This window comes from Falco peregrinus, chromosome 3, assembly GCF_023634155.1.
Source record: "Falco peregrinus isolate bFalPer1 chromosome 3, bFalPer1.pri, whole genome shotgun sequence".
NCBI lineage: Eukaryota > Metazoa > Chordata > Aves > Falconiformes > Falconidae > Falco > Falco peregrinus.
The window spans coordinates 28,561,996-28,577,818 of record NC_073723.1 but is presented as its reverse complement, the minus strand read 5'-3'; the positions used below and the strand labels follow the sequence as shown (position 1 = coordinate 28,577,818).

The window sequence follows — 15,823 nt, the reverse complement described above, 5'->3', positions numbered from 1 at the left end:
CAGCAGAGACGAGTCCAGGGACACCGTGCACCGTCCCTGCAACTGCTGCCTAGTGCTCCCCTCTCCAAGTACCGGCCAAACATCTCCAACCACCCTGCAGCCAGAGAAGGTACGTGGTGCACAGGTAGCAGCTTCAAGGGATCCTGGTATCCTTTTACGGAACGGGAAGCTTCATTTTTGTTAGTTCTCTATCATTTTCAGGTTTTTTTTTTTCTTAAAGGCACCTGGTTGCCACAGTGTGACTGAGACCTCCCCTCTCCCCATTTCCCAAGCGTGGGAAGTGGGAGCCGGGCCAGCTGGGCTCCTCCAGACTGTATCTGCATCCTGTGGCCTCTTTACACCAGTGAGAGGAGCTCACGCCTCACTGGGGCAGGGGGTAAGTAAAGTTCAGGGGCGAGATCTGTGCAGCACAGGTGACCGTGTTGGTGCCAAGCATGAGAACAGCTTTGGTTTTCTTACAGCGAGTTTTCTAAGGAGCAGAAACACACGCCTAAGCAGCACGTTACTAAACAGCACACCAGAAACACACAAACAGTAAACGAGAAAAGGCAGTTTTACGCTAACATCTGCTGTTACCTGACCTCTGCTGAGTCAGCCTTTAAGTTTTATTACCCAGAGATACCCATACAAGTTTCTTAATAATCACATCCAACAACAGGTCCACTTGTTGGCATACCGAGTACCAGGGATTCCAGTTTTTTGCCCATAACATAGGATTATAGGAACACAGATTGATGTAGAGCAAACCCAACTGAACCATTAGCACTGACAAATTTTATTGGTGTGTGCAGTGCAGAGCATGCTGATGGTTTAAGAGGGAGATGCATGACTTTCTGTGCCAAAAACAAGCAGCAAAACTTAAGCATACTAGTCGTATTAAATACCATTGACCTGCCTATCAGTTGTCTTAGCTGCCTAACCTGGTATTTCTGGCTGCTGTTTCAAAATTCCCCAAATAAGGGATTGGTCTGCTGAGTATTTGACAAGTTTTAAGAACTACCACAGATTAATATAATTAGCAATAGAAAAGAGTTCCAGTATTTGGGGATAACTTCTTGAAGTCACACCTGCGCTTTTACAGATGCACAGTGAACATCTACTTACATGATGCCTAAAGATTAATATACAAAGGAAAAATACTGCAAAGGACACATACCACAAGGATTAAGAAAACACCAGTTGGCTCTTCTTACGCCTCCGCAAAAATCTGCCAACTTCTTTGTTTTATATAAACTAATTACATCATGTACATAACATAATACAGATGAAATACAGAAAAGCACTTGTGGAACTGTAAAATAGGTTACAAGCAGAATAAACATACATGTGAAATACAACATTATGCACAGTTTTGCAAGATTTCGGATTACTCAGCTGTACCTGTGATGCTCTATTTAGAACAAGCTCCCCGATGGGTGGTGGACGCTATATTCATTCCTTAGCGCCTAACTGCCTGGTGGCGTGGCAGCCCTCCTGCCCTGGTCCCCACAGCCCCTCACCTGCATTCACTCACAACAAACCTATGCGCTAGGAGCTGGGGAGGTGTTTCTGCGTGGGGGCGGACTCTGATCTGCAGGATCACGTCACATCCACTGTCATGTCCCAAAAGCGTGGTGGCACTGCCTGGAGGTGCAGGGCACTCCACAGCGGGGAGACCCGTGGCAAGGCAGCACGCCAGAACGGGCGTTCCTGCATGATGGCCTATGGCTTCACAACAGCGCTCTCGCTCTGCTAACTGCAATTAACGGAGATGCAGCAAGCACCACGCACCTTTAGCACACTGTTGGACAGACCCAGACCTTACAGGCTTACTACTAGCACAGTTTAGCATTCCCGAAACTTGCTCTGTCCAATGGAATAATCCACTCAAAAAAACCCTATTAAAAATAAGAAAAGCCAGTCCACATTCTCCTTTGGAAAGACATGAATGAGAACAATCTGGAAGTTCATGCTATATTTAGTAGTTCTAAAAATAATAAAAGCAATCAACGCCCCTGTAATCTATGCTAGCAACAATTAGAATTTTTTGGGTAAAGTACTCTTTCATGACAAGGCCAAGTAAGTTCAAAGTATGCCCCAAAATTTTATCTACTAAGGCATCCAATATGCAGTTAACACAGCTTGAACAAGAATGCCTCTTCCCTCCCTCCCCCAGAAGACATTGCTTACTTTGGGAATACTTAGCTACCTTTTAAAAATGCTTTATAAATACTGTATTTTAGATGAGAAATGCCATTTCAGGTAAATTGCAAGATTTTCATTTTTACAGTGAAATCTGCTTTTTCAGCTTAAAACTGTTCACTGTATGAAAATCAATTTGTGAACAATTTCATTATGTCCAAAACAACTACCTTCTTAAAAGCGTCTCCTTGCAGGGAAACCTTATCACAGGTTGTGGCAGCTACCTGTTTTCCAAAAGGTTCACACGACGATAGTATTTAAACCTACGCATCAGTGTTACCTGCCATCGTTACTGGACAAGGGATACTGACAAGTTTCACCATTACTGAAAAAAGTCCTGAAACGCTTGGGACTGCTTCTTGCTATACTAAATGGTGTATTGCTATTATATTTAATGACAAAAAATACCTTTATATTAAGAAAGCCACTGACAAAGAGGGGGAAAAAAGTCTCACTTACAGGGTTGTGTTTCAAGCAGGACATGAAGTTATCCTCTTAAAGACAACTCCACAGAAATCCTTACAAGATACAATGAAAACCCCTCTGTGCTTCTTGGTCCAGCAAATCTGCTCAATGACAAGATACTCAAACGGCTGCAAATAAAACCCACAGAACCAATTTCCAAGGAGAAAAGGACCCATTGGTGCTCCTGATGATGCTAGGAAGTCCTGCTGGGCAATGACTACGCTTTGATGGAGGCCAGATTCCAGCTGTGAAGTCTGCTTGCATCCTCCCCACACAGACCACATGGGAACTTGCAGCGCTGCGAATTCAAGATAGTTGCTGAAGCTTTTGCATGACCAATTCACCTACACATTTCTATCTATGTGTGGACATTCAGACCTCGGGATAAGCAAATGCCACACCCACTGAAATCCAATTAATCCAGACTTGTGGAATTTTCTATTTGATTTTGGCAGACCCGTTACTAAAAAGGCAAACTGAAGAGTTTAGAAAAAAGGTCAAATCATATGAAGCTTGAAAAGAGAACGGGAATCAAAGCTACTAAGCTAGGTGTCTGTAGTTAGCCCTAGAGAGAGGAAGCCAGAAAAATGGAAGCGTCAATGAAACAGAGTACAAAGAAAAAGCTCAGAATGGCTTTTACAGATTCGCACACAAAGACATGTTCCACAGGTTGTAAGGGCAGTATAAAAGGGAGTTAAGGAGAACAGCAGTAAGCTTCCTCTGATGAGGTTACTACTGAACAACCTGTCACGTGGTGTTAAGAATGATGAAGAGATGTACTGGATTAGGGCTCCCTGTGAGAAGCAGAACCGCAAACGAGGTGGCTGGCAGTGACCAGGGTACACGTCCCACCTGCAGGCCAGCTACTGAGGAAAGGCTCACAACCTGCTCTCTACACACTGCTCTCACCCGTGGAAGTAAACTTCCGAAAAAGAGCAGGACTGTATACAGTTGTGCAAATTATATGAAGATATGCGTAGGTTAAGAGATTAGGAAGATTTCCTTTCCTCTGCCTCCCTGAGTAACTGCTGCTGTACAAGAAGGGTGTTGCCTCGGAGTCACAGATTTGCCAGTTTGCAGCTTCTCCACTGCATGTTATCTCACGACCAAATGACTAACTTGCAGGAAAGAGGAGTCACTCCCAAACCAAAGAGATGGGAAAGGCCACTTGATGACAAGTCCATACAATTTTTCAGTTCTGGAAAACTAACAAAGCTGGTGCAAGCGATGTCCCTTCTGTGTTGGACACAGTTAGCGAAGGAATAGGAACTGGTGCCGAGAATTAGCCATAGCAGTTAGCACTAAGGTGTTGGTTTTCCCTAGATTCAGGATAGGAACTAGTCTAGTAGTTGGTGATAACGTTTTATTAGTAGCTACCTTTATCTCCTATTTCAGCAGTTACGAACAGCTAAGAGTTTAGACTATTAAAAAATGTAAACAGTACAGAATTTTCCTTTAACTAGTTTCTCTACCACATCTTGAAAGTGAACTAACAGAAGGGCTTAAGTCAAAGGGAGATGAGGTGTATGATTTTAATAAACATTTTTCTTATTAAAATCTTGATATAGTTTAAATATACCATACAGAGGAAAAAAGCTATTTATAAAGCTACATACACATTTCAAGTCAATGACGACAGCATAAATCATTCTAGATTCCCTCTCCACTTACCAGAATGCCTTGTGTGTGTATATATGGTGAGCTACTGTGAGTTATCTGCATATTTTTGTCTAGCTATACATTACAGGACTTAAAAAAATGTTTAAGCTATATACAGAAATATATATACATATAACATATATTTATATGTTATACATACACATACACTTATATACATATACACACAATACATATATATATATATATATACACACAGTACTTTACATTTATATATGGCCTTTCATCCAAGGGCCTTGGATACTTTTTAATACATCAAGTCTCACAAAGCTTTGTGAGGCTGGGAGCTTTATTTTACAGACTGTAGATTTGATGCCTATTCTTAACAGTTTCTTTTGTTGCTTTCTACTAACTTCACACATTTCAGTTAGAGGCATTTTTGGTAATGGAAATAATAACACCAGTTAGAAATCCAGGCATAAGGTATATGTTGTTTTGTACCTTTATAACTATCCTCCTCAGTATGTAAGAACAGCCGTAACAGTATAAATTTTCTCTATACCAATACACCTATTACTAGACTTGTGTAGCCGTACTGCTTTTCGTTTTCATTGATACTAGCATAGAAAATCTGTTACAGTTTTGAATTTAAGCTACACTGGAGGTCACAGCAGGAAATCCTGAATAGGCTCCAATCCTTGTACATTGAAACTATCCTTTTCTAGGATGATTGATTTAGGAAGTGTTAGTACATGCGTAAGTACATCTGTTTACTTGATTCATTTGCAGTTTAACTACACAAGCCTGAAACAGTCAGCCTTACTTAGAAAACATGATTTTCAGCAACAATTTGGCAGCTGGTGATCAGAATTTCCTATCTCAACTGCCCTCCATAACTCTAGCAACTAAATAAATGATGAAGACAGAGGCTTTTTTGAAAATCACCTGTAGGTAACTTCCAGACATCCTCAGCTAGCTGACAGAAAGGAAAACCCAGTAGAGCTCTGGCAAAGGTGAACTCCACTCTGATTTGACGGAACATTACTTTAGCTCTTCCCAACAAAAGGAAGGGAAAAAATAAATAAAATCACTAACATGGGTTGGAGAAGCAAGAAAGCGGGAGAACATCACCACCACAAAAGCTCTTAACCTTCACTACTTCAGTCTGCTAAGCTTTCAGAAATTTCTTTTGACAGAGAAAAAGTAGCTCCTTCCTTTATTCATCACTTTCTAACCCTAAAAAAATCTCTTGAGCATTCGGGAAAACAAGTCCTAAGTTATGGTCAAAGACTGCCCTCCCCAAAATCAACCAACCACTTCAAAAGTGAACATACAGTAGAACCCACTACAATGCAGTTTGAGAATTTTATTCTAACCTAATTACCTTGAGGTTTTTCAGAACAAGCCACTTTCCCTTCAAACCAATTCTGTGAAAAGAAGGGGTTGCCTGGCCTGTTTCATTCAGGATTCTCTGCTAACTGTAAAATGTGGGCTGAATGTCTTCTACAGGTCAATTTTTCAGTTACAAAATTCAGATTTTTTATGAAGAACTATATTTAGTGTATGCTGTTAGCTGAAGTATAAATGGCTAAATAAATAAAAACTATCGTTTCTTCAGTATGACTTGGTATTTCGTCTGTAATTTCTTTATTAAAAAACTGTAACAAGATACTTAAAAAAAGGCTAGATACAAAAGAAGTTAAGCTGCTCACGAACATTAAAGTTTTCCAAAATGTATCTTCAATAATCATGATCTTATAAACATTTTACAGTTACCAGAAAGTGCCCAGGCTGAGTTTACATAGTTAGATAACGTAGTACAAGTGTCAGGTTAGAACTGGTAGTGGAACAATCTCCTGACTGTCTGTTCACTGAAACAGGGATACAAAAATGTTGATTGTGAACTATGAAATACTGTGCATTGGCCTCATCATATGTACAAAAAAACCCCAAAAAACCACCAAACAAAAAAACCCCCTAAAGGTACAGATTACATGCAAAATATTAGTGATGGTATCTGATGTGCCAGAGTTCAATGCAATCAGAACAAAAATCGCAATGAAAGTGGTTTCATAAGTGAACGATCCCAACTCTGGGATCTGAGCTGTCAGGAACTTTTTACAAGTTCAATATACATGACACACAACTGCAGCCAACCACAAATTAAACACCATAAAAAAAAGTTAAAATAAAACACAGAACATACTTAATTCTTTATTTTGAAATTCCCTACTCCCTCTATACAAGAACCTTTGCTGAAACACTTTCCACAAAGGCAGCAGTGAATTTTCAGAACATTTTACATATTTTCCCTCAGCAAAAAGATAAATCACAGTGTAAATTATATTGTTCTGCTGTCATCTTTGGCTGGGGTTAGGCAAAGGAGTTAATGACTAGCAAACTGTTGCAATCAGATATTGCCAGTGCTCCTTAGGCCTTTACATTACAAATTTAGTACAGGAATGTTTGCATTTAAATCTTTAAAGTACCACCAGGGGTATGACAGCATTAACTTTCATAAACTTTTATAGACAAATGGAAAAATCTACAAAACTTAGCTAGTAATATTACACAGCAATACACACTTTTTATACTCTACACAAAACCAAAATTCTTGGTCTTAATGGCGAGTAACAATTTCTGTTTCAAAATCTGCTTAGAGGAATAGAGTGGGACATAAAGGCGAGAAATGCAAGTGTTTGCTGTAGGAAGATGTTGGTCATCTGGTGGTCTTATTGTGATTGATGGCATAGGCTGGAATCCCTCCTCACTGGCAGGCAATGATGGACTTGAGGTCCAAAAGTAAACCTGAAAAAAGAAGACCGCATTTAAAATTTTGCTGTACAAGGCTAAAATTAATACTGCCTACATGTTGTGCAAGGACAGCTTACAGAAGAACTGCACAGTTGCAGCAAGTTTAATAACACCATCTTCTGTTCAATATGCCAACTAAATTCAGTAGTCACACTATGTGCTTTTGTAGCGGCTTCCTCCTCTTTCCTCAACTGCTCATTATATTATATACTTCCATTAAAGCTGATGAAAGCATCACTCAAAATAACCCTGTATTGACAAATCCTCAGTAAATGAAGCATCCCCAAATCCATCTGGGAAGACGGTGACTGCTATCAATACGAAATGCATCAGAAATCTCTCAAAAACCAGTTAGTGACTACAGAATATAGTACTTGTACAGACAAAAGGCAGCAACAGAGAATATTTTGGTTTATTGTCTCAAATGTGCAATACTGACTTGCAGAGCAGTCACTACCAAAGTGTAACCACAGACATTCCTCAACAAATGTGCTCTAGATTTTCCGCTTTTCAGATTAGTCCTTGTTTCCTTTTAACAAACTGCAAAGGAAAGATAGTACCTTAAGTAGCAGGAAGTCAGAAGCACATAGTTTTCAGAAGCGTACAACCAATACAATTTACAGGCAAGTCTTCCAAAAATGAATCCCCCTGAACAGTATCTTGTTCTTTCATGCTTCTCATCAGCTATTCGTAAAGGCCTTTGAGGAGGAGATAGTATCACTACTGACACCTTACAGAGAGGACACAGGTGTTGCCCTCAGGATACAAAGAAGTCAGAGAGAGTAGGTGATCCACAGGAGGAAAACTAAACCTCAAATCCCTACTAGCCCACACCACAGGTGACCAGTTACTCAGCTGAAGAATAACTGTGCAGAGGCTGTAACGGTGCTTCCATAAGAAACCTGTGAATACGGGTAATGACACAGCATGCTTACTTTCCATTGCAAGAAGGTCTAGGATTCACGTGTGACGTTTCCAGAACTAGAAGCCTAATCAAACCCTACTACCCTGCTCTGCTACCATAACTCTTCGCAAACAAAAGTCTCTACAGATAGATACAGTTAAAAACAGTAATGATGCCAAAGTTATTTCAGTTCTTCTGCACATTTCCACTGGGAATGGACAACTTACTAGATCTTGTCTTTCTGTCATACTCATCTTCTCAACTATGGACCAAAACCAACGCTTGAACTGCAAAAGCTTCTCAGCATTTTCTCCTGTGTGAAATGAAAAAGACACATCATTTCACTGGTACACTGGAAGAGAGAGATCTGGTTTAGATGTACTAAGTTGGATCTCTGCTACAATCTCATTCATAAACTCCTGATATTGGAGACACAAGTAATTTCAAAACTAATACACGTATTTTTGAATGTAAAGGCCAACTCTGACATACCTCAGTACAACTCCCACCCCCTCTGTCCCAAAAATCCTAACAGCAGCTAAATATAGTTTAAAAAATATTTAAAGAAATATTAGACTGCATCCATCACATGTATAGTTCTAAATTTAGGTCAGAACCTTCAGAAGAAAAGATATGCTATTAACAATACCATCCTTTCATTTAACATCAAGTAACAGGGAAGTTGGAAAATGTGCTCCCCCCACCAAACTGAAGGCAAAGATTTTTAGAAGTATGTAAAAAACATAGTACTAGTTTTATTAGGACTTTCAGCCAAATTTTAAGAGGTAGTTTAAGTTTAATGGTGGTAACTACTCCATACACAACAAACAGTGTTAAACTATCCCTGCAACTCTGTTTATGAATAAGTTATTTCATACCTGACTCATCATTGAAAGAGGTAAAGCTGATGAGCATCTGCACATTTACTTCACCACAGCCATTCACCAAAAGTCTGAAATCTTCTGCTGTCAAATCTTCTAATGAATTCTTTGGAAGTACATCCAGGAGACCTTTCCTCATTGCCTTAAGTTAAAACCACAAGATTCACATTATAGCCACATCACTTCCAGACTGATTTTAAATGCATTACTGAAAAGTTCCATGTGAAATCCCCTATTAACTCAAAATTCATTATTCTCCTAGCTGTTCTCTTCTTTCAAAGTTTTACCACCTGAGATGCAAATTCTCCCAAAAAAATGCACCAATCTGTTAAACCCTACCTACTATTGCAAAAGAAAGCAGTAACAGTTTGAACTAGTATTTCACCAGGAGCAGAAGCAAATTAATTCTCTAATGCTAAAAAGATCAGGTATTTTGCTGAGTTACGCTGAATTATGAAAAACACATCTTGCATATTACTTTTACTTTTCTTCCTCAGACACTCACATGCCAACTCTGCTTTAAAAATGTTATACACACACACCCCCTTTATACAAATAATTAATATCCTGAAAAGCTTGGAAATGCCATATTCAAATGGACATATATGAATACATTTGTTTTAGTAAATGCCGAAATGAATTACAAATGTCATGGTTTTCAACTCTTAAAGTAAAAAAGAGACAAACTATTAATGTAGGCAGACACTGAGATCAAATCACTGAATTCCAGGAACACGTTTCTGTGGGACCGTTGGACCTAAACTGCACAGTCCGCTAGCTATCTCAGAAGTGCAGCAGGAAACAGTCAGCAGAAATGACCAAATTTGAATGTAGTATCATATGACAGAGTGTAAGTGGTTCCAAGTACTGGACCCTCATTAACTGTTCACAAAAATATATTATTCCATAACTTTTAAAATAAAAAAGTGCTTCAAAAATCACATTTTTAAAAATGTATTTTTATAGTCAATTGTTAGGTTTCTTGCCAGGCTAGTAAAACAACACCACCACTGCATGTTTTGTAACTGATTTTTCCTTTTGAAACAAGGAGAGAAGCCAGAAGTCCAAGGTGATTTATGTAAATAATTTGAAATTTCTTTTCAGTCTTTATTTAGAAGGCTAAACAAATCTATAACAAATTATTAGAATGAAGTAGCTGCTAAACACAAGCAAAAATTCCCAGGAGCATATGTACCACTTGAGCAAGAAATTAACATACATGTTTAACCAGTGAGCTCAAGTTTAGAAGAAATGATCTTTCATTCTATAAAAAAAAAGAGAAATTGCTCGAAGTATTCAGTCTTCACAGTACTGCACTAACAGCTACACAATTAAACACTTTAGAAAAATGCAATATATTAATCTAGCTGTCAAGATTTCAGAACAAATCTCATTAGCAATACCATAATGAGGAAAAGAATTAACTGACTGAAATCTTACAGATTTTTTATGCTTTTGTTTTTGGTTTGTTTGTATTTTGTTTTGTTTTTTTTACAAACTCTCCACCAAAAGACTTACATGTAGAGGCTGTTCTGCTACTACCAACATTCGGTGTTCTGCATATTTCCGGACATACTCATATACATTCTGAGGAGTGACGGGTATATTTACACCGTTGGAAATAAGTTCAACCTACAGGAAAGTAACAAGGACAATTTAAGGGGTTGAGGGGGGAGGGAAGGGAAGGAAAAAAGAAAATGAGATTTTTACAACAGCCACAGTATGCTGCACAGTCATTTATTGCTTAACATATCTCTAAAACCAAGCAAAACTTACTACTACAGGTTAGCTTTAAGGACTCCCTAGGACTGACTACGCTACCAAGTTATGGTAGGGCTGACATCACCTTCAAGAAAAAAACCCCACACTTCACTGTCTAAGGAAAACACTGTATTTGAATCTAGGAAGGGTAAAACATCATAATCCACGCTCTTCTCAGATGACAGGAGATGCGTGCACTACAACATACATAAACTGTCGAATTCTGAAACTACAGAGCCACAGGTGTAGCTGTGCTTACCTGTCCTCCACCCTCCTCCTTACACAAGTCTATTGCGAAGGCCAAGTCCATGGCTGCGAACACTGCATCGGCATCTGTACTCTGGGAAGCGAGGATAAGTTGCCGAAGGCTTTCATACATAACAGGATCAAAAAAAGCAAAGTCATGCCAGTTCACCTATTAAAAAAAGATAGATGTTTGAAACTAGATGTTGGAAACATACCAGTTGTTTAAGAATATATTAAAAATTACACGATCCTTGCCTAACCTATGCGCTGGCATGCAGCAGTGCATAACCCATGTAACAAAGCATACAAACACCTGGAAATGCAGGCAGTCCAACTCCTGTTTGACAAAAGCCTGCTTTTGAAGGTACTTTAAAATACCCAACTGAAGCGCATTAGCAGAATTTAAAGACGGACCTGTAAAGCCTTTCCTGCTATTAAGGGCACAGAGGTTATAAAGAAAATGTATAGTGGTTTTCTTTAAATTCTTCCACATATCACCTGGATCAGAGATTTGATGGAGGTTGGCTGAAGTTGGAAACAATTTGCATTAGTGCTCCAAAATGTTCCCCTCCACTAAGTCCATTTAAATGCCTGATGCCCCGATAGCCGCACACCAGTATCCGACAATTCAAATACCAATGTTTACTTGCTGCTTTCTACAGTTCCTTGATTCTTTGTTCTTTATCAGCCTGGAGAGAAATCTACTAACTGAACTAAACCTAATATTCTTTGATGTATCCAACATTTAACTGGAAAGAATACTTATTCAAGAAGAAAAATATGAAGAAAAGAACTAGAAGGGAATCTCTCTTGGAAGACATCAGGGGATATCTGGAGGCGTGTCTTTCTGCCATTAACCCTTTTTCATTAAATATCCTATGTACGCTGGATAACTGATTATGTGATCAACTTTGTTTTTAAGGAAATTTGGTTTAAGCTTGCTGCATCAGACAGAACTTTACAATGCTACTGACAAATGTGTGAAATGTGCAGTACATAATTAATGTTTACTGGGGCGGGGAAATATTTTTGCTAAAGTAGGTGATCATCAACCTGAATTAAATTATACCTGAGAAAACAATTTAATTACAGTTCAATTCAGTGAGTTCTCTCAGGTATCCAGGAAAATGCTGTTTGGTAAGCCGAGATGCTATAGCCTAGTACTATCCAACACCTGAGTCTTCAGGAAGACAAAAAGAGGAGACAACAAGCTGTTCTGAAGAGTCAAAGGCTAACCTATTACAAACCATTCCATCTTAGTCAAATACTTGACTTCTAGTGCATATACTCAGCTCAAATTCTAGGTAGTGAAAAAATGAATACTTCTCAAATTCAATTTAAAGGCATCCTTACAATTCTAATATCAACTCTGCTAGTCAGTACATGCACCTTGGGGGAAAAACAGCAGTTTTTAAAGATAAGATTTCATGTAATTGAAGGAGATTAAAATTTCTGTGTTCAACTTACCTTTCTGCCAAGCAGAACTTTGATTACGTGTCTATTTAATGTGATGGGACATAGTTCATTCTGCAACAAGCACAATCCTAGGATTCTGAAAATAAATGTTCGGGGTTTGTTTTGGTATGACAGAAATTACATTGGAGATCCTTCAGCAAACTCACATTTAAAAAGTCAAAATATTCTAAGCATCAAGCTGCAGCTAGCTTTGCAGTCCTATAAATCCCCAAAAGAAAAACATGGACATACAGAATTTTAAAAAATACTTCCTGCAGTATAGAACTTCCAGATTGTGAAAAAATGATAAAAATAAAAATGTAAGGGGAAAATAAATCTCCAGTTGACATGTGCAAATCCCCCACTATTTAGCTCCAGGTGAGAAATACTGATCAGAAAAGTAGTAAGGGAAGTTTTTGAAGTTTGGATCATTGGTACTCTCCCTGGTATTTTGTATATTTGTTTTTAACATTTTTTCAGACTAGAAAGTTAACAGCAGCATACCTGCCAATGTTCCTGAAACAATTCAGCCTTGCTTCTGTGTTTTTACCAGGTCTTGGTGTATAAAACCCTCGTTTTCCAGGTTGGTAGAAGAGTGGTGCATTATCATCCCCATCATCTGTATCATCTAATTCCATATCTACTACACTGCGGCTGGAACCATGTCGCTTTCTATTTTCCTGTTTTGGAAGCAAGAACAGCAATTAACAAACTTACTTCTAGTAGCTAACACATATCAACAAGCTATTTGGTGACAGACCCAAAGATTCAGGTTCCATTGGTTAAGAATGACCATGATATTGCATAATGGGAACATCTTAAACTTTTGAGTAATTACTGCTAAATCTTTTCAAAAGAAAAAAAAGGTAGCTTCACAAGATAATTAAATGGAACTTTGTCTTGCATGATAAAGGAAGGCTCCGGTTGCTTAGGCTTTTAAAATTAACCAATACAGCTGGATCTTAAGTAAATTTGATTTGTGCAACAGTTCGTTACCTGCACTTTATCTGAAGAGTCTAGCAATCCAAGATCCAATATACTGTCAGCACCATTCTCCCTTGACAAGGGGGGGGGGGGGGGGATGGGGTGTGAAAAAAAAAGAGAAAAAAAAAGAAAAAAAGGACAGATTTAATTTCACACAAAGAAACTGTCACATTCTGAAACTAGAAAGATTAGATTAAAAAAAAGTCAACAAGTCTCTTACCCAAAGAAAAATATCTAGAATAAAGCAAGGAATAAGTTGCATGTATCAGAGTTAGATGTAGCACATTACAAGTGCTTTGGCCACAAAAATAAGTTTTCATTTCTTATCTGAATCCTTGATACTTTACCTGCCATGTGCAATAATGAGTTCCATTGCTTCATCAACTCTTGCTCTAAGGGAATCTTCACTAGCTAGTAACAGAAGCAGCTGAGCAGGGGACAATTCCAACAACATTCCTGTGATTTTACTTGCAAATGCCTGGGGATAAAGAATGGTATGTCTTACTATTCTCCGCCAGTTCTCTCATTTTCAAATATGGTTTTATGAAAGTTTTAGTATTTCAAATACAGAATGGTTTTATGAAAGTTTTAGTATTTCAAATACAGAATGCATTACAAGATATCTCCTAAACTAAATGACAAATCACACAAATAAAATCTTAAGAAAATGCCAAAGAATATAAAAACAGACATACATCTTCAAATATTTTCAGTTATGTAAAACAATGATGGACAAGGAAGTTAATTGTTAAATTAAAAGATTACAAGAACAGCGTATCATTAAGTGTATAACATAGATAAGTCTTACTGGTTGCATTGCTTGCACTCGAGGGTAGAGCCTTTCTCCAAGGGCTTGTCTGTGTGCTGGAAGAGGGTCAGGGTCATCGCTAGGATTTCCTTCTGATGCCGGTCTAAAAGGCCGTGTGTCAATGGAAAGCTGTCTTCTAAAGTCCCTTAAGAAAATTAAAGCAGTGTGTACTCATTTCAGAGGAAATATGCAAATATCTCCCGGAACAGTATAATTTGCACACAGATTCAGAATAGCATTAGCTTTTATGCTGGAATAGTAGTGTTGCTCATAGCTGCTTGGAGAGAATGATTTAGAAACAGAGAATCAAAATGATCCAGAGATTTTAATACTACTAGTATTTTGGATACAGCAGTAGCCAAAGACATGCCACCAAAGGCAACGTTGTTTCTAAAATACCTCACAATTTTATTCCAGTACACAAGTTTTTATTATTCTTTTAGGAGGAGAGATTGATGGCATATGGTTGAGACATAATCTATCAATGCTAAAGTAAGCATAATTATTCTTTACAGAATTAAAATATATTTTGAATTTCAAGAAATCACCCTGTAAATTTCTCCTGAAAGTGAAAAAGACAGACACCTTTAATTTGAGGAAGTAAAAATACCTTTCCTGAAGATAACCAAGGCAATTATTCTATTTGATGAAGTATCTCTACAAATTAAAATACATCACTTACCTATCCCTATCTCTCCGAGAACCAGCTCGTAAGCCACTACTTCTCCGCATTTCTCTCTCTCGCTCCCTTTCCCGATCTCTCTCTCCCCTATTTCGCAATCTCTGCATCAGACCTGAAGGAGGAAAAACCTCATAAGCTTAAACATCTTTCTATTTCTCTCTCCTACCTAAGTTTCAGTGCAAGGAAGACAGTTTTGGAAGATAGCTTGAAAGGCATTGATGAGACAGAACCACTCCACTTAAAAGTAGTGACTTGGCACTCGCCCAAACTTAAGAAAGGAACCTGAAGTGTTTGTACCAACTTATAAATGCCATAATACCTCAAGAGCTTATATATACTTTCAAAAACATTAAAATGTATTTGTGATAAGCCAGATGGAACAGTCGTATTAAAATGTGTAAGCTCTTGCTAGTTAAAATCATGACAATTATTACCTACTAGAGAGAAAAATGCTCAAAAAAGCTAAGAGCATCTACAGCATACCCATTTCGCAAAAAACAAGAGCTTCGCGTTTCTGCTATTTCCTTGCCTCAGAGAAGTAACATGCACCATTTTCACTGCTCTCGTGCTGAGCTAATGAGAAATCTCTGAGACAATACCAAGTATTTCAATGTAAAAAAGCATCCCAAGCTTTTATGAACGTTGATTAACTGCTGTGCATCACTTACTTGTATGGGTACCCTTGTTGGCATTCTGAATACAATCTAGATTTGGCAGTTTCTCATTTGACAGAAAAGCCTGTGCAATAGCAGTATAAAAGCTCCGTGCTACACCGCTGCCTTCTCCTGGCTCATCCTTAAAAGTAACTTTTACTCTGTGTACAGCCATCGGAGTGGTAGCACACCTGCGACCAAAATGATTGTTGAGCTGCCTCATGGTCTGCTGAATCAGAAGATCTCTGTCTCGGTCCACCTAGTGAAAACACCAAAAAGTTTTCTTTACCAATCATCATACAGAGACTTTCTGCTTCATGAGAAGTTTATGGACACTTCCACATAGACTCAGAAAATACCAATAAGACTGTG

At 38.3% G+C, this 15,823-nt stretch overlaps 1 protein-coding gene across 13 annotated transcripts in view; it reads right to left on the bottom strand.

Moving 5' to 3' along the window:
- Positions 1–5,883: 5,883 nt before the first annotated feature.
- UBR5 (ubiquitin protein ligase E3 component n-recognin 5) overlaps positions 5,884–15,823 on the bottom strand; it is an 89,359-nt gene continuing 79,419 nt past the window's right edge. For 12 of the 13 annotated variants that reach the window (XM_055800963.1, XM_055800965.1, XM_055800964.1 and 9 more), the window contains 12 exons: positions 15,467–15,710; positions 14,799–14,910; positions 14,117–14,261; positions 13,656–13,786; positions 13,321–13,381; positions 12,829–13,004; positions 12,337–12,421; positions 10,883–11,038; positions 10,381–10,494; positions 8,860–9,004; positions 8,209–8,294; positions 5,884–7,071 (listed from right to left, as the gene is read on the bottom strand). In XM_055800963.1, the coding sequence (XP_055656938.1) occupies positions 6,859–7,071; positions 8,209–8,294; positions 8,860–9,004; positions 10,381–10,494; positions 10,883–11,038; positions 12,337–12,421; positions 12,829–13,004; positions 13,321–13,381; positions 13,656–13,786; positions 14,117–14,261; positions 14,799–14,910; positions 15,467–15,710 (1,668 nt within the window). In that variant the 3' untranslated portion in view covers positions 5,884–6,858. The remainder of the gene's footprint in view (positions 7,072–8,208; positions 8,295–8,859; positions 9,005–10,380; positions 10,495–10,882; positions 11,039–12,336; positions 12,422–12,828; positions 13,005–13,320; positions 13,382–13,655; positions 13,787–14,116; positions 14,262–14,798; positions 14,911–15,466; positions 15,711–15,823) is intronic. The other variant, XM_055800966.1, reaches the window with a different exon arrangement.